The sequence below is a fragment of the Hermetia illucens genome, chromosome 1 (genome assembly GCF_905115235.1).
Source record: "Hermetia illucens chromosome 1, iHerIll2.2.curated.20191125, whole genome shotgun sequence".
NCBI classification, from domain to species: Eukaryota; Metazoa; Arthropoda; class Insecta; order Diptera; family Stratiomyidae; genus Hermetia; species Hermetia illucens.
The window spans coordinates 143,632,475-143,653,314 of record NC_051849.1 but is presented as its reverse complement, the minus strand read 5'-3'; the positions used below and the strand labels follow the sequence as shown (position 1 = coordinate 143,653,314).

General features: G+C 43.1%; 2 protein-coding genes across 2 annotated transcripts; both read left to right on the top strand.

Annotated features, from left to right (window-relative positions):
• Nucleotides 1-2,011: 2,011 nt before the first annotated feature.
• Nucleotides 2,012-3,115, top strand: LOC119646178. Its single transcript, XM_038046562.1, has one exon. It carries the CDS (start codon nucleotides 2,012-2,014, stop codon nucleotides 3,113-3,115), a length of 1,104 nt encoding a protein of 367 aa, XP_037902490.1.
• A 168-nt stretch (nucleotides 3,116-3,283) lies between these two features.
• LOC119646169 lies at nucleotides 3,284-4,909 on the top strand. Its single transcript, XM_038046551.1, has one exon. The coding sequence runs from the start codon at nucleotides 3,284-3,286 to the stop codon at nucleotides 4,907-4,909; it is 1,626 nt and encodes a 541-aa protein (XP_037902479.1).
• Nucleotides 4,910-20,840: the final 15,931 nt, after the last annotated feature.

Genomic DNA, 20,840 nt, shown 5'->3' with positions numbered 1-20,840 from the left:
ATCTGATTTGCATGGCTTTGGAAGCAGTAAACTCGCTCGCAATTGCTAAGTTTGAACTGCTATAACTTTGGCGTTAATTGCCTGATTTCCATGAAATTTGGCACATATACACGAAATATTGTCCTCTATGCTGGTACAGAATTCGGAAGTCCTAAGATGAATTTAAGGGGGGTTTTTCAGTAAATTTCTAAAAAGTAGTAATATACTATTAGTAAGTTTATTTGAGCAGATATCGGAATGGGACATATTTTGAGGCCTAGATTTCATCTAGGCGCACCACCCTGATTTTTTTCGGATTTTTGGGTTGGGTAGTTTCCGAAAATGAGTCCTGTCTCACTTCAAATGCGTACATTTTGACTCCTTACTCACGCACTTTACAATTTATGCCAAAACTAATGTCAGTTTCGGAAAGTACAAATCGAGACCTTTCATTTGATACCCTACACAACTATATCCGGTGAAAAAATTTTTTGAATCCCCCCCTTTGCTTGTATGGGGAGCCCCCCTTTAAACTCCACCTAAATTTATGCCACTCGCTGTATGCGTGGGATTTCATAGTTCCCATCTGTCCACCAAATTTCGTTTGGATCGGTTTAGCCGTTTTGGAGCAAAATGCGTGTGACAGACAGACAGACAGTCATTGAATCGATTTTAATAAGGTTTTGTTTTACACAAAACCTTAATAAAAAAACTGAGTGAAATTATGCGGCGTTTCCAACGATTAATTAATTGAAATAATAAGAATTTGTTGTTTGTTTTTTGTTGGTGTGGATATTTATTCTTGCAAATACCGATATTTCGCAAACCACTTGTTCCCTTCATCAGTGCTAACAAGTTTTTTTTTTCTGGAAAACTTGTTAGCACAGATGAAGGGAACAAGTGGTTCCCGAAATATCGGTATTTGCAAGAATAAGTGCTAACAAGTTTTTTTTTCTGGAAAACTTGTTAGCACTGATGAAGGGAACAAGTGGTTCCCGAAATATCGGTATTTGCAAGAATAAATATCCACACCAACGAAAAAGAAACAAGAAGTTTTTATTATTTCAATAAAAAAACGTTTTCTCATATAAATTAAAAGTAAGAATCTTTGTGAATCTACCGTGTTCGAGTCGTCGCTGTTGAATCCATTCAACATTGTACCAATATTTTATAATATCAATATAAAATAATCATATTCAAAATTTAATCGATAAATTTTCAAATATACTAAAATCAATTGCAACATTCCGGTTTCACATTTCGTCTAGAAAAAATTTAAAGTTAGCATATTTCAATTTATCATAACGTCCCGATCCAAATGTAATTTAATGTAATTGGATCGATCGTTCAATTTTTTAGCTGACCCCATCAAAATCCATCCACATGCCATGTAAATTTGCAATGTAAACATTATCTATCTTTCACACAGTTAATATTAAGATTATTTATGTATAAATACACTTCGTTAGGTTAAGAAAATTCAGTGAGATTATAACGTTGATATAGAAACAACAGTCTTTTCTATATTTACACAAAGGTTCCTCACTCCCTTTACCCACAAGTGATTTGATCCTACTACAATTGGATCCTATCGCTTTCCTTAAGTTAGATTATACAACGACTGGAGCGGTCGTTCTATAAGCTAACCAACATTTGGTCCGTCGAGCCTACCAAACGAGAGATCAATCGAACCCTCAAAAATAGGTAGAAACAGTCCTGAACAAATTTATCCTTGAACAAATCCTTCAACAATTTTATCTCCTTACCGATTCCTTAAACCAGAGTCTCCAAACTTCCCAGTCTCCCAAAATTAAAAAGCATTCAATACCGTCATCATTTTAAGCGGAGAAATGGCGGAAGTATTACTAAAACACCAGCAGGACATCGCGGCATCAACATCAACAGGCTTAACGAGCTTGTTTCGATATTTCGCTCGAATCATCAACAGCTTCTCCTCTTATTGGATCCAGAAGATCCATACTTCGAATTATACAAGGAGGTGGAAGCCAAGTTCGCCTCATTTAAAGACCTAATGGAAAAAGATCGGTATCAATTACCGACGAAAATTCCAACTAGCCTTGGACCGGAAGGTCTTTCAACGGCAGTTACTCCGTTTGCCAATGAAAATCAGCGCTATGACCTAAGTGAAGACTTACCGAAACTCCCAGCAATCCAGATACCACTCTTTACCGGTCTTAGTAAAGAATGGAGCCAATTCATTGAATTATTCAAATCAGTCATTCACGTGAATAGAACTCTAAAAAATATCCAAAAATTACAATACTTGCTGGGTTATCTTCGAGGAGAAGCGAAAGAAGCCGTGGCACATCTCCAGCTCACAAGTAGCAATTACGAAGCTGCGCTTCTTATTCTGGAAGAACGTTTCTCCAACCCTCGGCAGGTGGCTACCGAATACCTAGATTCAATACTGGACATTAAAAAGCTGGATTATAGATCCACAAACGATGTCATATCCATGTACAATACAATCAGAAACTGCCTTGCCGGTCTACAAAATTTGGGGTACGCGACTAGCCATTGGGATCCCATCATAATTCGTATTATCATGCGAAAATTCGACACTGAAACACTCAGATTTTTCGAAGAAAATTTGGGCACCAACAAAGATTTCACATCCGTCGAAAATCTATGCTCTTTTCTACTGAAGAGATATCAACTATTATCCACAATAAAACAAAAGCCCACAATTTTCGAAAACAAAAATAATTTTACTCACCCGCAACAAAAGAAAAAATCGTTTCTCGTATCTGCTACCGCAAAACCCAATTGCATTCTCTGTAAGGGTAAACATAGACTATTTGCTTGCGAGAAATTCAAGCAATTCGAGGTCGAAAAACGAATTGATTTTGCAAACAGCAAAAATTTATGTCTAAACTGCTTGTCACATGGAAACAGTTTACAATGCAAAAGTAAATTGCATTGTTTCGAGTGCAATGGCCCGCATCATACATTGCTTCATAAAAATTCTCCAATAAATTCTAATTTTGCAACTAAACAAAAAAATTCGCAAAAAACATATACGGTCATACTAGCCACTGCACTAATCAAGGTGAACAATAAGACCGGCGGTCAAGTTACCATCCGAACGTTAATTGACCCCGGTTCACAAATTTAATTTATAACCAAAGCCGCAGCAAATAAGCTGGGATTGCAAAAATACAATGTATTGGCAGAAATCACAGGTATTGGCGGCATACATGCTGCTATAATAAGAAAAAAGATTAATGTGCACATTTCGTCAACGTACGAAAATAAGTTTAACTTATCCACTGATATGCACATAATGCCGTCATTGAACATGACACTGCCAGAAAAATCCATTAAGTTGGAAAGACCGACATGGGTCAATACTCTGCAACTTGCAGATCCGAACTTTGAAAATTCAATGAATATCGATGCAATACTAGGGGCCGATGTGTATGAGCACATCGTTGAGCCCGAAATTAAAAAAGGAGAAGTTCTTCTTGCCCAGAAAACCAAGCTGGGCTGGGTTTTATTGGGAAAAATTCCAATAATAACAAATAACTTGATCAAGGCATCAGCTAACATAACAACTGCAGAATTTCAACAAAAAATGCAACGATTCTTTGATATGAATGAGAAAGAAACAGAACAGCCTGATCAAAAAGAAATCTCAGAAATAATCTATCAATCCACAACCGTCCGTGAACCAAGCGGAAGATACTTGGTAGCACTCCCCTTTAAAGATGATAACAAAATTCCACCACTGGGGAACTCTCAGAACAAGGCATTGATTATCTACAAACAACTTGAAAAACGCTTGAATCGAGATCCAAAGCTGAAAAAAGCATACAATGAGGTACTACAAGAATATTTAGATTTAGGCCACATGAAAGAGGTACCACCATATGTGGGGGATGATAGAAACGTTTTTTACCTCCCACACCATGCGGTGGTAAAGGCCGAAAGTAAAACGACAAAAGTCAGAGTGGTTTTCAATGCCTCTGCAAAAACTACTTCTGGGTCCAACCTCAATGATCATTTATATACTGGATATACACTACAAGACACTTTGGCTCAGATAATTTTAAAGTGGAGAATGTTCTTATATGCCTATATTGCCGATATAGAAAAACAATTTCGTATGGTTGGCCTACTTCCCGAATATTATAACTTCCAACGGCTCTTTTGGAAGCCAGATGAATTCGGCCCAATCCGTGAGTACATAATAATGGTCCTCATATTCGGAAATACTTCCTCATCGTTCCTAACGATTAGATCGATGCTTCAACTTGCGATTGACGAAGCCCATAGGTTCCCATTAGCAGCAAAACGTTTAAAAGAAAACTGCTATGTAGATAATGTCATGACAGGCGCAGGAACAAAAGAAGAGGCAATGAAATTGCAAGAAGAAATGCTAGCCTTGTTAAAAGCTGGTGGTTTCAACCTTCGTCAGTGGGCAACGAACGATAAGGAGTTATTAGAAAACATACCGCTTGAATTACGGGAAGACGGTATTTGCGAAATATCGAATAATCAGACCGTTAACACATTGGGCATACAGTGGTATCCAGCAGACGATATTTTGAAATTTAAGCCACTTAAATTCAGCGAATCCGAAAAAATAACAAAGAAACAGCTTTTGTCCAATATCGCCTCAATATATGATCCATCCCAATGGCTAGCCCCATTTACAATAAGAGCGAAAATTTTAATGCAGCGAGTCTGGCAAACCGGAATCGGCTGGGACGAGGTTCCTTCTGATGATATCCTAACGGAATGGAGGCAGATAAAGGATGAGCTTTCAGTTTTACCATCGATTTGTATCCCACGTTGGACTGGTTACTCCATTGAGGATACAGTCGAATTGCATGGTTTCTGCGACGCATCAGAAGTCGCATACGCAGCGGTCGGACTACTAACCTTTTATGGGCGAAGACTAGAGTAACACCACTAAATTCAAATACAACGCAACCAAAGAGAGAGCTCAACGGGGCGGAAGAACTAGCCAAGCTTATGGAGTTGACAATTACTACCTTATCTCTCGAGGGCGTTCCAGTAATTGTTGGTGCGATTCTCAGATTGTTCTTGCATGGCTGCAGAAGGAGTTGGTAAAACTGGAAAATTATGTAGCTAACCGAGTGAGCAAAATAAGACTTCTTAGCAAGAGTTCTTGGAAATAGAGCTACATTAGATCAAAAGAAAATCCTGCCGATTGCGCCTCAAGAGGCATCAAAGCGCAAGAACTAAAAACACACAAGCTATGGTGGGAAGGTCCGACATGGCTTTCGCAAAATCAACCACCGGTTGAACTGCTCAGCTTTTCCGGAATTACAATGGACGACGACTTTCTAACACGCTACTCCAATTTCGCCAAACTGGTTAGAATCACAGCGTATTGCACGAGATTTACGACGAAATTCAAAGGAGCCATATTGGCAGACGAATATGAGCGAAGTCGGTTGAGAATCCTACGAATCATTGAACAAAAGGAGTTCTCGGACGAAATCGACGATATTACGAAAGGAAAACCTCTAAAGAAGAGGCTGAGAAGTCTTAATCCGTTCATCGACCGCGATGGAATTCTACGAGTGGGGGGCACGCTTCGCAACGCGAATGTAAACAATGACTACCGACATCCGATCCTTTTGCCGCCCAGTCATCATGTCACCCATTTACTAATTCGAGAAGCTCACGAAAGGACAATGCATGGTACCGTCAATATGGTTCACCAATACCTACGGATGCGGTACTGGCTCATAAATGACAAAAAAAGTATTCGACATGAACTACACCGATGTCTGACCTGCCTTAAACAAAACAGTAAACCAGCTACTCAGCTGATGGGTGACTATCCAGCAGTTCGTATCAATCCAGCCCATCCATTTATGCACTGTGGAGTCGACTTTGCTGGACCCTTTAGAACACGCATGTCTAAAGGACGATCCACTGCAACCCTAAAAGGATACATTTGCCTATTTATATGCATGGTCACCAAGGCCATACATTTGGAATTAGTTAGTGACCTGTCTACTGAGGCCTTTTTAGCTGCATTCAAAAGGTTCATCAGCAGACGAGGTCTATGCAAAGAAATATGTAGCGACCATGGCACAAATTTCACTGGAGCCAGCAAGTATATAAATCAGGAGATGGCTGAAGCAATCAAAAGAAGTTCGAACGAGATCGCTCGTATAACAGCAAAGGATGGCGTTAGCTGGAAATTTATCCCCGTAGCCACTCCTCATTTCGGGGGGCTATGGGAAGCCGGCGTGAAATCTGCAAAGAGGCATATAAAATGTGTGTTCGACGAATGTAGAATTGTGCCAACTTTTGAAGAATTCTCAACAATTCTATGCCAGATAGAAGCATGTCTCAACTCGAGACCACTTGTACCATTATCGAACAGCCCAGACGATTTAGAAGCATTGACGCCGGCACATTTTTTGGTTAGCAGACCACTGATGGCCCTTCCAGAAGTCGACATAACGAATGAATCACTACATGATCGCTGGCAACAGTTAAAACAAATTAATCAGATATTCTGGAAACGGTGGGTCTACGAATATCTTCATCTTCTTCAAAAGAGGGACAAATGGATAGCAGAATCACCTAACTTACGATGCGGTCAAATGGTATTAATCCGAGAAAGAGAAACTCCTCCCACGAAATGGCCGTTGGCTCGCATTTTAGAGGTACACCCAGGACAAGATGGGAAGGTGCGAGTGGTCACTATACGATACCATGGTAACAAGTGTAAACAAATTGGTATCGTTAACCTTTGTCCGTTACCAGATGACATTCCTGCAGAACCCACTCCAGGACCGTCCATCAGCGACAAACCAGCAACCACCATCAGAAAACGTCCACCTGTTCCGCGAAGAGCTAACAATCCTCAAAAACCAACGTCCCCATCAACTGCTAACCGGAATCCGAGACGAGCGAAAAAACCCAAAATAGCACCATGCACTTGGGCGAAGGCACTGTTAAACATCGCCATTCTATTTTTTACCTTCGCAACGGCTTTCACCCAGGATACATCCACAGAGTATTATAAAATCTGGAAACCTCAAGCTGGATACTACGTTGAGAAACTACAACCAGCAAAAATCATTCGAGGAAAACTGAGACTAGAAGTCGATCTTCCTCTGAAAAACGTCAACCAAGACCTAGACGGAATAGCTTCTACTTTGAACAAGAGCCAGGAGATGTGCCAGATGACCCAAGATTTACTTCAGTCTACTCATTGCAACGAATTACTACGACATTTAACTTCCAAGCGCAATGAACTCACCAGGCAAATCGACGAATTAACAGATATTCCAAGAGTTCTAAAACGAGACAGAAAAGGAGTCTTCAGAACAATCATGACAGCAATATTCGGGGTTAACGATGAAGTCTACAGAGATATTGAAACACTTCAAAGAAATCAAGAGATGACTCTAAAGACGGCAACTGAACAGAGTATCCTAATCAACGCTCGCATAGATGACATGAAATTTTACACCACTCAAAAGCTGAGCGAATTTAGCAAGAAACAAGCAGAGGTCATAGATTCTGTAAACTCAATGAAAAAATGGTTCTCGAAGGTGGACCATGCGGCTATAGGCGTACAGGTGATATCAGCCTATTTGGCTGCTATAAATTACTACGACGAGTTGGCGGACAAATATTCAAAATTTAGTGACTGCCTCTATGGACGTGGTAACATACTTAGCTTCCTGACTATGGCGATGGTGACGAAGACGATCAGCGAGGTCTCAACACAAATTGGACCACAGTTCACTATTTACAAAAGACCTCAAAGCCGAACCGATCTTATTCGTACCCAAGAGGACATCATTGTATATGGGTACTTTTATATTGTAGAGGTCCACAGCTATGAGCTTCTTCACGTCACAGCAGTTCCACAAAGGTTAAAACCGAACCAGTTCCTTTTTCCTCGAAGTTCCACATCGTTAGTTGCCGTAAATTTTAACCAAGAAGCGTATTTCGAGCTGGATAAAGAGGGACTTGACTCCTGCGAAATCATCGAAGAAGTTTACCTTTGTTCACCTACCTTGACAAAGAACATTAATCGTTTTCCTAATTGCATTATAGATGAAGTTTACAACCGACCGGGCAAATCCAGGTGTCCGCTACTGCCAATGATAGTCAATGAAACGCAATGGAGTGAGCTGACAGCGCCGAATACCTGGCTTTTCACTACAATTCAGCCAATAACGGCCTCGATTTCCTGCGCTGGCGAAAGATTCGAAGTTCTACTGAAGGATATCGGCATAATAAAAACAGCAGGAGGTTGCCTTACAACAGTCGAGGGCATGAATCTACGATCGAGCACTACGAAAACGAAGAAGGTTACGCAAACGTATATGAAGGAGGTTCCATGGTTAACTTCAAAGAATTTCACTAGTCATCCCGTCAACGATACGATCATAATGAAAGTTGCGGATGCAAGTTTTGAGCTACCGACAAGAAATAAAACATCCCACGAGGCCCTTCTGGAAAAAATTCATCACCAGAACCTCATCACAATTGCTGCAAGTGTGCTATTAGTGGCAGCGGTTATGCTGTTCCTATACCTCCTGATTAAAAGACGATTCAGTATAAGGCCGAGTCCACAATCATCAAACGAAAAGGAAACAGAGGAAGTACAAGACGACGTGCCGCTATCTGAACGATTTGAAGAGCTCATTGCCCGGCCCCCAATATGTTGAATCCATTCAACATTGTACCAATATTTTATAATATCAATATAAAATAATCATATTCAAAATTTAATCGATAAATTTTCAAATATACTAAAATCAATTGCAACATTCCGGTTTCACATTTCGTCTAGAAAAAATTTAAAGTTAGCATATTTCAATTTATCATAACGTCCCGATCCAAATGTAATTTAATGTAATTGGATCGATCGTTCAATTTTTTAGCTGACCCCATCAAAATCCATGCACATGCCATGTAAATTTGCAATGTAAACATTATCTATCTTTCACACAGTTAATATTAAGATTATTTATGTATAAATACACTTCGTTAGGTTAAGAAAATTCAGTGAGATTATAACGTTGATATAGAAACAACAGTCTTTTCTATATTTACACAAAGGTTCCTCACTCCCTTTACCCACAAGTGATTTGATCCTACTACAATTGGATCCTATCGCTTTCCTTAAGTTAGATTATACAACGACTGGAGCGGTCGTTCTATAAGTTACCCATCATCGCAATGAATTTTGAAAATTTTGTGGATTTAAAGTCGGTACTTTAAAAAAAAGTGTGATTTACCAAAAAAAAGTTTTTAAGTTTTCAAAAAAAATCACTTTTCTTGAATATCTTAAAAAATAAAAAAACAAGATAGTGAAAAACTACTTGCTTAATTTTTGAGCGAGAATATGTCGCATTTTTGTGCTTTAATAGTTTTTCCCTACAATTTTCTCGGCCATAACTTGTTAAGGGGAAGTGACTGGCACAATTCTTCAATGGGCTGAGAGGAGGGAACTATCTTCTTCCCAACTTACTTCTGCAGGTATCGTTGAAAATTCAAAGTTCAGCATTATTATATAGAAAAAAAACACTTTCAAACACAATAATTATTCAAGAGGGTATTGCCATGTGTTTTCGTCGAGTTTGCAGAAGAGGGACCTACCTCTTCTTCCTCCATAACATCTTTATCCTATTTTTTTTGAGAATTGTGGGGTCCTAAGTCCGCATCAATTTAATGCCGGACCAGACCACATGGGAAGCAAACTACTCCCTCTTTTTAAGGTTTTGTGTAAACACAAAACCTTATTAAAATCAGTTTACTGTCTGTCTGTCTGTTTTTTTTTTGAGGAGGCGTGTGGGATTTTTACCCACTAAAACCACCCCCGACTCCTTCCCTGCCCCGCGAAACCACCATAAGGTATTACATCACGGGGCGGAGTCAGCTCACTCTTGCTGAATCCCATTTCTTATATACGCGGCGCACGTGCCCGCGCTTTTCTCTTTTCCTCTGTCTTTCGCGATTTATCTTGAATAGATGCGATCATGGTGTTGACCGCATCCCAATTTTCTTGATGTGCTAGTATTTTTGACACCAGATTTTCTGGTACCAGCACCTCTCCTAAGTCTCCTCTAGATTCCTCCTTTCTTCCACAAATCTCGGACGGTGGAAGAATACATGCTCTAGGACTCTAGGACTCCCTCACAATTTGGACAGTCGGTTGAGGTCTCCAATTTAAACCTGTGAAGGTATTGGAGGTATCCTCCATGTCCCGTGAGAAACTGGGTGAGATTATAATTAATCTCACCGTGTCGTCTCTCCAACCACTCCTTGATGGCAGGAATGAGCCTGTGAGTCCACCGACCCTTTCCCGAGCGTTCCCACCGCTCTTGTCATCCATTTATGGATCTCTCCCTCTCAGCGTTCTTCGTCTGCAATAAGGGAAAGATTAGCTCCGCATAGTATATATTCGCAATCTCACCTGCCAAGATGCCAATCGGCATCATTCCAGAGATGACGAATGCTGCATCAACTGAGACAGTCCTGAAGGCAGAGCATACCCTCATAGCTGTCCTCCTGTAGACTGCATTCAGTTTGCTAGTGTTAACTGATATCCGCAACGCCTCGCTCCAAACTGGGGTCGCATAGAGCATAATTGAGGTCACTACCCTGGCTATAAGCAACCTAGAGGTATGCCGCGACTCTCCCACGTTCAGCATCATCCTCGCCACGGCCACACTAGCAGTGGATGATTTATCACAAACATATTGTACGTGTTGCTTATAGCTGAGCTTGCTGTCTATCACCACCTCCAAGTATTTGATCGTCGGCTTGGAAGTGATGATATGATTCCCGATTTTAACACAGGCGTAATTTCTCATCCGGCGCTGCGTGTTGAAGACCGCTTCTATTTTTTTCCTCCGCAAGCGTCAGACTAGAGCTCTCTAACCAGCATTTGATAGGACTGATTGCCTCGCTTGAGTATAACTCAGTATCTTCGAGATGGTTTGCGACAACAACCAGTGCTATGTCGTCAGCGTGACCCACGACTGTGGCTTCCTCCGGAAGGGGAAGATTAAGTACATCGTTGTACATGATGTTCCACAGTAGTGGGCCTAATACGGAGCCCTGTGGGACACCCGCGGCAACAAAGTACTCCTGATCTGTCTGTCCATCTGTCTGTTTGTCGGTCTGTCCGTCACACGCATTTTTCTCGGAGACGGTTATAGCGATTGACACCAAATTTGGTAGAAAGGTGGGAACTGTGGTCGCTCACGCATACAGTGAGTTACATTCTTTTACGTAGAATTATACGTACATGCAAAAGGGAGGTGTACATTTTTTTTTCATTAAATATAGTCATGTGGGGTATCAAATTAAAGGTCTCGGTTAGTACTTTTCGAAGCCGGTCTTAGTGTTGACATTTGCTAAAAAAGTGAGGAGTGCGGGGGGTTGGTTTAGCATCCAAACTTTATAAAAAATTAGACGTATCATAGATGGCTTTACGGTGTCTTACCAGAGCAGAGGCAAATCCGCTCCGGTCACGATGCTCCCAGGGCAGAGGTGAGGCAGCGTCTGACGATTTGCCTCTGCCCTTGCAAGAAACCGTAAAGCCATCATCGCCTAATATCTCTATCCTATTTTAATTTCTTTACGCACAGCAAAATTAATGTGTTTGGTATGATGTTTGCACCCCTAGCGAATCCGCATATTCTACATTTACAGCTTCCAGCTATCGTACCTTCCTTATGTTTTATTATCACTAACGATTTCGGGAGTTTCATACTGGGTGGGCTTGGGCCATGCCAAACAATTTCAAAGAAAACGTGTGCGATACTTTTTGCAATATAGCTGGGACTGACTAAATAATTACACGTAGCCCCAACTATGTTGGACTTAAATGGTCTTGAAGTTACTTCCACTGTATGGGAGTATAGCGATTGAACCATGTTGAATTTCATTCAACTTTCGCTTAATCTTTAGCTCTTGGCTCCGAATGGAAGGATCTTAGTGAAAGTGTGGTTATGTTGATTTGAAATTTTGAATTGTGTTGTTATCGTGTGTTACTCATTATTAATAATGGAATATTTAGGAATTTAGAGTAATCGTGCGTTGTTGGTGGAAGTAGTGGGTGAAGTTCGTGGAGCGTCCCCAAATTAAATTGTGATCGGAACACTAATGGTTATTTTAAAGTGAAATGAAAGATCCTGTTGAATTTTTAAAGGACTATAGGATGAATGTTGAACTTTATGAAAATCTCTCAGCCACTGAGATCTAATCACTGCTATGGCAGGCATTGTTGAATGTAAAATGCCGAAATATTTGTATACGTCGTCCGAATCCATACCCTCAATTTGGATGCCATTTTGGCTGTATTCTTAATTGTCAATGTGTTTTCGTCAACCAATTGTTTTCATATAACATTTCTTCAAACCCAACTGCATGCTGATAGCCCTACTGAACAGGATCGTGATGCCTAGCAAGAAACGAAATTGATTTTCGTGACATTTCGACAATATGCCATGGTTGGACTCCGAATTTGCTTTCATGCAAAAGATGGGGTAACGCATTCAAAGCCAAACAGAAAAAGAACAGGCTTAGAGAGTCGCCATGGTAGGTTTCACGACTTGTAACCACGAATGCGATATGGAGTCAAAGGCTAATTTATAATCGACTTAGGCGGTCGAGATATTTCGTATTTGATGGACAGACTACTTTACAGCTACCCTATCGATTATAAACTGTTCTTTACAGCCTCTGTAGTGTTTTGTGCATCCTGTGTGCCTCTCAGCTATCAATCTGTGAACATCAAGATGTCTGAGACTTTCACGCAAAGAACTGAAGTAAGACCATTACAGATAGTAGGAAGACAAGTAATTGGTCAACATTGAAGGGAAAGAGGCACCCTGCTTCTTGGGGATGAGAAAAGTTAATTTGGGATCGTCAATTATCTGATTAAATTGATTTCCCAATACATTGTGAGTACTATTGCCCCGCTTTAACCAGAAGCTGCGAAGCTTATCAACTTCTGGCACCTTCCAGTTTTCTATCTTTCCAAGGGCTGCTTCAACGTCAAATTCAGTTATTCACGGTTTTTCGGAGAGGACTTCATATGACCGCATAATCTAAAGAAGCCACGCTACTCTTAAGGGGGCTATCCCGTGTGTCGGGTTGGAGAAATCGATTTTTTTTGCATGAATTGTATCTATATATAGTGGAGAATATGTGGGCAAAGGGATTTTCCGATATTCCTAGTCGTTCAGAAATTACAGGGTTAAACAGGTAAGGAGTTTGCAGCCGCGGCTAGAGTACTAAAAATGTACCTTTTAATATTTTCTAATTATCCTAGTTTGCGGTCTGTGGAATATTGTCCACATTAAAATGCCGTTTAGTTTTTTTTCCTCAGATGAACACAGCGCCCTCCAGCGTGGCAGCAGAAAAACACCTTTTTTTGGAGATGGGTGCATAAATTGACACGTATTCCGAAAACTAGCTACGATATCATGCTGAAAAATTTATCACATATACTAGAGATATCAATAAACATATAACGTTTCTGTTTTTATCCAGTCCTTCAAAATAATTTTTCAAAAAAAGGCAAAAGAACGGCCTTCACATGGGATGACCCCCTTAAATTACAATGACTGGGGTGGCCCCAAATACTTCCGAAGAAGTCTTCTGCCAGATATAATGACGAAATAAGAATTGTTTAACCGCCCAACGACCATCCATGGTGGCAGAAGACGACCAAGAAGGGAGAGCACAACCTAAAACGGAAAGAAAGTTGGTGAATTTAACCATGCTGACGCTCCATCGAAGTGTTCCATTGACACGCGCTTACTTGCCCCTTTGCTAGCCAGACTCGGGAATGGTGCGGGTTTGTTTGAACACTTCGATTTCTCACATGTGATTATACAGAACTTCAAGTGTCCTCCGATACGTGGGTCTACACCGGAAACTGAAAATGAAACCGACACGAGACATCGCGCGCACCTAAGAGCTAAAGCTGAAAATGAAAGTAAAACAAGTTCGAATACTGTAAGCTGGGCGCTACATGGATAAAGGTTTCGTGATTGTCTTGTGATGAACTTTCTGTACAGGTTTCTCTTTTCGCAGTTAGCTATAAATCCAAAATATGCGTTCATATATGTATCTCCAAACTTTCAGATATATATAAGTACATATTGAAGACATAAATATTATGGTCATCCTAAACAGTCATTGTCTATTATTGCATACTTTTTTTTTTTTTTTTTTTTTTTTTTTTTTTTTTTTATGGATGGAGGTGGAAATCTTAGAAAGACGCTGCTGCGCCAGGTTGCAGCAGTGTGTGGGATTCACACCCACTAAAACCACCCCCACTCTTCCGCCCCTCCCCGCGGGACCACCGTGAAGTATTACTTCGCGGGGAAGGCTCTGGTTCGTTATACCAGCTCGTCCATGTCACGTCTCCGTCGCGCCGCCTTCCGAGCTCGATCCAACTCCAGGAGTTTTGTCTGCACCACGGCTACTGCCTCATTTACCGCCATCCAGTTTTCCTCCGACTTCAACATCTCTTCCACCAGGTTGGAGGGCTCGATGTCCGCCCCTAAGATGCTGTTCAACCTCCTTTTCTGCTGTAGAAATCTGGGACAATAGAACATAACGTGCTCCGGGTCCTCGAGTGTAGCACCGCATTCAGGACAGTTGGGAGACTCGTCCAACTCGAAGCGATGCAAGTACTTCCTATAGCCACCGTGTCCCGTAAGGAACTGTGTCAGGTGGTAAATCAATTCTCCGTGCTTTCGGTTGACCCATTTCTCGATGCACGGGATCAATGTATGGGTCCACCTGCCCTTGTCGGAGTTATCCCATCGTTGTTGCCACTTGCCACACAACTCTCTCCTGATGGCTTTTCGGAAATCCGCATTCACCTCGGCTGGATTTGCCTTCCGTTTTTCGTAGAGCCAGTGTGCCTCGCTCGCTAGAAGATCTATAGGGATCATTCCTGCGATAACACACACTGCCTCCGTCGACGCCGTCCTAAATGCGCTGCACACTCTTAGCGCAATTGGCCGGTATGCCGAACATATCTTCCTTCGGTTGACCGCGTGGTTCAACGCTCCCGCCCAGACAGGGGCCGCGTATAGCAGGATGGACCTCACCACTCCCGCGATGAGTAGCCTGCGACTATACTTCGGCCCTCCCACGTTAGGCATCATCCTTGCAAGGGATGAGCTGGCATTTGCTGCCTTTTCTCGCGCATAATCCAAGTGTCCCTTGAAACTCAGCTTGGCATCGATCATCACCCCCAGGTATTTGACAACCGATTTTGAGACGACCTCACGATTACCAACCCGGATGGTAACCGTGTTGTTCTTCCTACGGTTGGTAATGAGGACCGCCTCCGTCTTTTCGTCCGCCAGGTCCAGCTTGGCCATTCGTAACCATGACTTGATGGTATGAATGGCTTCATTTGCATAAAGCTCCACGTCCTCGGGATGCTTTGCAATTGCAATTACCGCCAAGTCGTCCGCAAAACCAATCAGCGTTGTCTCCTTCGGCACGCGAAGGCCAAGCACTCCGTCGTACATTATGTTCCACAGCAGCGGTCCCAATACAGAACCTTGAGGCACACCTGCTGTCACAATGTACTCCTTCGGCCCGTCGTCCGTCTCGTACCAGAGAAGTCTATCCGAAAAGTAACTCTCGATGAGCCGAGCCAAGTAGCTAGGAACACCCAGTTTGGCCAAAACGCCCTTAATCCAGCCCCAGTTGGCTGAGTTAAAAGCATTTTTGACGTCCAGCGTCACCAGAGCACAGCATTTGCCCATGGCCATCGCATTTCGAGCCAATTCCACGACCTTTGCTACTGCATCGACCGTAGAACGGGCTCGCCGAAACCCATATTGCCGCTCTGAAAGACCACCCGCAAGCTCGATGAACGGGAGCAGCCTGTTGTATATCACCCTCTCCAACATCTTCCCCATGGTGTCTAAGAGACAAATAGGGCGATATGAAGAGGGCACGCCGGGTGGTTTTCGAGGCTTCGGTAGCAAGACCAGTTTCTGCCTCTTCCACTGGGCGGGAAACACTCCTTCCGCCATGCACGATTCGAATGTGCTTGCGAACCACCTTGGTCTGGCCTTGACTGCCACCTTCAGAGCCCTGTTCGGAATTCCGTCCAATCCCGGAGCCTTGCTGTCCCCAATACGTCTGCAGATTCCCCAAAGTTCCTCTTCAGTAACATCAGGGATCGAGAAGACGTCCTGCTGGGCTGCCAGTTGGGGTTCTCTTTCGTCCTGCTCCTGCTGCGGGAAAAGAGTTGTAATTATTTGCAACAAGAGCCGTGGGCATGTCACCTGAGGTGATTTTCGCCCGCGGATCTTCTTCATTACAACTTGGTAGGCTGTACCCCACGGATTCTTATTAGCCTCCATGCAGAGCTTCTGGTAGCATTCCCGCTTGCTTCTCCGAATGGCCTTCTTAAGGTTGCTTCGCAGATCCCTGTATTCCTCCTCACGCTCCTGGTGCTCCGGCCTTCCTCTTGTCCTGTGGGAAAGTCTCCTCGCTCGGAGACAAGAGGATCTCAAGGCAGCGATCTCCGAGTTCCACCAGTAGTTTGGCCTCTTGCCGTGGTGCAAACGTCGTCGTGGCATCGTAGCGTCGCATGCTTCGGTTACACGCTGAGACAGCTGTGTGACCCTTTCCACCGCTGTTCCATCCGGATCATGGGCTCCCTCCAATGCGGCCAGGAATGTCTCCTCGTCGAAAGCTCCGATAGACCAGCCAACCGCCTTAGCCTTTCCACCTCCAGAGCGTCGTTGACTGCTTCCCCGGTTCCCAATGTGGAGGAAGATGGCCTGGTGGTCACTGTGGGTGTAGTGTTCACTCACTTGCCAAGCCATCCCCCTCACCAGTGAAGTGCTAACAAATGTTAGGTCAACGATCGAACCCGACCCTCTTCCTCGAAAGGTGGGCACGCATCCAACGTTGGCCAGCACGATGTCCAGCTCCGCAAATGACTCCAACAGAATTTGACCTCTGGTGTTCGTCGATCGGCTTCCCCACTCCAGGGCCCACGCGTTGAAATCGCCCGCAATGATTTTAGGGCTGCGGCCTCTAGCATCCAACACCAGACTGTCTAACATCTCCTCATATTGTGCTAAGGTTGCACTAGGAGGAGCGTAGCAGCTGTAAATATGGACACCGTTGACCTTCGTCCTTATAAAACCGGCTGCCGGGGGGGCCATGACTTCCTGAATGGCCTGTCTTCTGCACGCCCAGATTGCGGCGTTGCCAGACGCATCCACCGCCCAAGTCGCACCGCCGTAGTTTCTGTATGGCTCGCAAATAACCGCGACATCGACATTCGACTCTCGAATGGTTTGTGAGAGCAGGTCCTGAGCTGCCTCACAGTGATTGAGATTGATTTGTATCAATCTCATTTTCCTGCGCGGTTCAGCTCCCTCCTATATACCGGACATCTGCTGCTTCCCGCAATATGCCGGCCGTCCACGCCCTCTTTCCCACTACATAACATACACCGTGGATCTCCGGTGCAATCTTTGATGAGGTGGCCCTCTTCCCCACACTTCCTGCAACTCCTCGACCTATCATGCTGGCTAGTGCATGCCGCCGCAAAATGGCCGAAATCGAGGCATCTGAAGCATCTCTTTAGAGAGATTTGTTCCCTGAGCCTGCACACGACCCAACCTACTCTTACCTTGCCCGCGGTAATCAACTTAATAGCTGATTCCGCCGGCAAACTAATAATAGCGGTCTGTGTGCCACCATATGCCTTCTTCATCCTTTTTATGGCACTCTGGTCTATATCGCCAATGTTGAACTGCTGCTTTAGCGCAGCACAGATGTCCTCCCGTGAGGTGACTTCATCTAGGTCCTTGCACTCAACCACTATCTCCTGTTTCCGAGCTCTTACCTCAGCTTCCTCTCCAAGTATACTTTCCACCTTCCCGCGGAAGTTATCGGCCGACTTGTCGGCGGATTTACTTAACTCCAGCATCAGATCCCCTTTCTGTGTTCGCCTAATACGGCTCACATTATCCCCCAAATCCTTCAATTCCGGGTCTGACTTCACCTTTCGGAGGATGTCGGCATAGGACATATTTCCCTTCTTGGAAATAATTATTATTTCCGGGCGGAGCTTCTTTTTGTCCTTTTTCCTCTTGTTGCTCACCTTAGTCCATTGTTCGGGCCTCCGGGCGTTGGTTTCTTCCACTTTTGTAGGTGTTGTGGCTGCAATCGTGAGATTACCGACTTTCGCGGGTACTCTCGCCGACTCCGCCTTCTTTGGTGAAGAGGCTTTTTTCTTCTTCGGGGCTTGCTGTGGTCCAAGAGGCTCGCTGGTACCGTCTCTAGCCCGTTTTCCTGTCTTCCCGCCTGCTTTATCACGGGGAGGCGTCACCTGCGTTTCCCTTGTGACCTTGCCAACTGACGCTTGGGAATTCTTTTCTTCGAGTGCCCTGATATAAGACAATTTAATGCCTCTTATCAAGGCTCGAATATTTTGATGGATATTCCGCCTCTCCTTGATGAACTCACACAGTTCATTTATTCGTTCCCCAAGTGTAACGAACGCCATTCCGGTATGTTCCCGTTTGCTTTCGCGCCTTGCGCCACAAGGAATGATCTCGATTAAGGGACTATTCGTATTTCTTTCAGAGTCCCGCGACGAATCTCGACTACCAAAAAGAACCATTGTTCTCGGTGGTGATCTCCCAAGCTTCGAACTCCTCCTAAAGGGATCCGGTGTGGACCTAATTTCCACTCCACCATTATCTCTTGTAGCATTAGATGCCACAGTAGCCAAGTTTCCCACTACTGAGGCACTGCGGTCGTTGGATATCGACGGCCGGGAGCCCGCTTGCTCACTCCCAAAAACCGCCGGCACTGGGTTTCCGAAGCCCTGCACCGTAAAAAAACTACTTTTCTCCTCTTCCATATTTGGTTTAATTTCTGGGTGTCCTTCCCATAGCCAATTTTTATCCACGGGTGGGCGTTTACTTCCCACCTACCCGGCCTGCGCATAAGCATGCCCATACACGCACATCTCCGGATGCGTGCATATGCATGCCCATGACACATTCGCCGAGCATTCCCTTATCCGCACGAAGGGACGCGCCTGATGGGAGATTTGGCAACTCCGCACAGGCTATTATTGCATACTGAGGTGTATATATAATACATGGTACATACTCACAAGCATATCTAAATTGGTAGCACGCATTTGAATATTCCTACTTAACTGCATACGCCAAATGAACATATATAAGTACAAAAGTTGAATGCCGCTGATACTAACATTGATGTATATCCATCTGAATGGAAGATACCCGCAGGTTCAGAGCCATTGGAATAAAATGAATTCACATGGACCTTCAATAACTTTGCCCGTAACTGTTGGATTCTCTTCAAACTTTCCATAATTGTGTCTTATATTATTACTTTCACTGATGCCCGATTTCCTACTTCCAGAATGAACTTAAGGGGGTTTTCGGGTAAATTTCAAATACATAGTTATATGTTATTATTAACTTTATTTGAGCAGATATCGTAATGGGATGTATTTTGAGGCTTAGATTTTGTATCGATTTATTATTGTGATCCATCTGTTGGATATGTTCCGTGACCTGATTGATTGATTTGGGCACACATTTTGAGTCCTCACACCCCTGAGAAAGAAGATCATTTTCAAAGAGTACTAAGTGAGCTGTTAATAGACCACACATTCTCACCATATTTTGTTATGATTGCTCGAGTCGCTTCCGAGTAAATCTCGTGTGACAGATAGATAGACAGACAGACGGGCAAACAGACATTGAATCGATTTTAATCACGTTTTGTTTTACATTCAAAAATAAGTCGGAATACCAGAAGCCTGACGTGCCGGTAGAAAGGTTTTGTGTTCATCTTGTGTGAGAAGTCCTCTATGAACCTGCCCATACGTACATGCCTAAAAATTCAAAATATTCCTTGATATATGTGTTTCCAAACTCAGTTCAGAGTTCACTTTATATGATGGTGGCGTCATACACGTCCTAGGGTCGGAAAATTCAATTGAAATACACACCATTAATAATAGTGGATTTTTTCAAGCTACTTTCAATGTATATTGTGTATTATGTTGCCACTTATAACAATATCATAATTTTATTAATTTATTAATTTTATTTAAGCAGATATCTTAATGGGCTGTATTCGGAGGCCTAGATTTCATGTAGATGCACCATTGGGTGATTTTCAGATTTCCCGGATGAGTAGGCTCTGAAAACGAAATCTGTTACCCTTTCCGGGGTCACCCATTTTCAGACCTTGCTCCCCTATATTTCACCCAGGCTTAAAAATGAATGACCAACCAACAACGAAAAGTACTAATCGAGCCCTTTCATTTGAAATCTAACATTGCCTTATTCTGAGTAACGACGCTGCAGTTCATACTATAGACGCGTTGAGTCCTCCACCCTAGATTACGGATTTTTTTAAGAAGATTTACTTCCTCACAAAGGAAAATGAGTTCAAGAAAAAGAACAGAAATGGAAACTTTCTTCTTCCTCGCGGCTACTTATTTGCAGGATTAAATAATAATCGTTGGAGCAACAATTCATATTGGATCAAGGCCTTGAAGTCTGTTAGAGCACTTCATTCAAGACTATAACGATACACTACGCTCGTCCAAGATTATTACCCTCATTTAACTCAGGTACTCATTCACTGCTGAGTCGACATCCAGTCACGATAACACATCCCTCTACCACCAGTGATATTTGAACCGCGACTTGCTGTTACGACAGCCCAGCGCTCTAACCACTTGAGCCATCCGGACACTGCAGTATTAATATGCGATATTCGCACTTGACCCGGTGGGTCATGTCATTATCCGCAACCCATGATAC

What these genes read in the sequence shown, in the direction of transcription:
- LOC119646178 (XM_038046562.1), top strand. Translation starts at nt 2,012, where the DNA reads ATGGAAAAAGATCGGTATCAATTACCGACGAAAATTCCAACTAGCCTT.
- LOC119646169 (XM_038046551.1), top strand. Translation starts at nt 3,284, where the DNA reads ATGCCGTCATTGAACATGACACTGCCAGAAAAATCCATTAAGTTGGAA.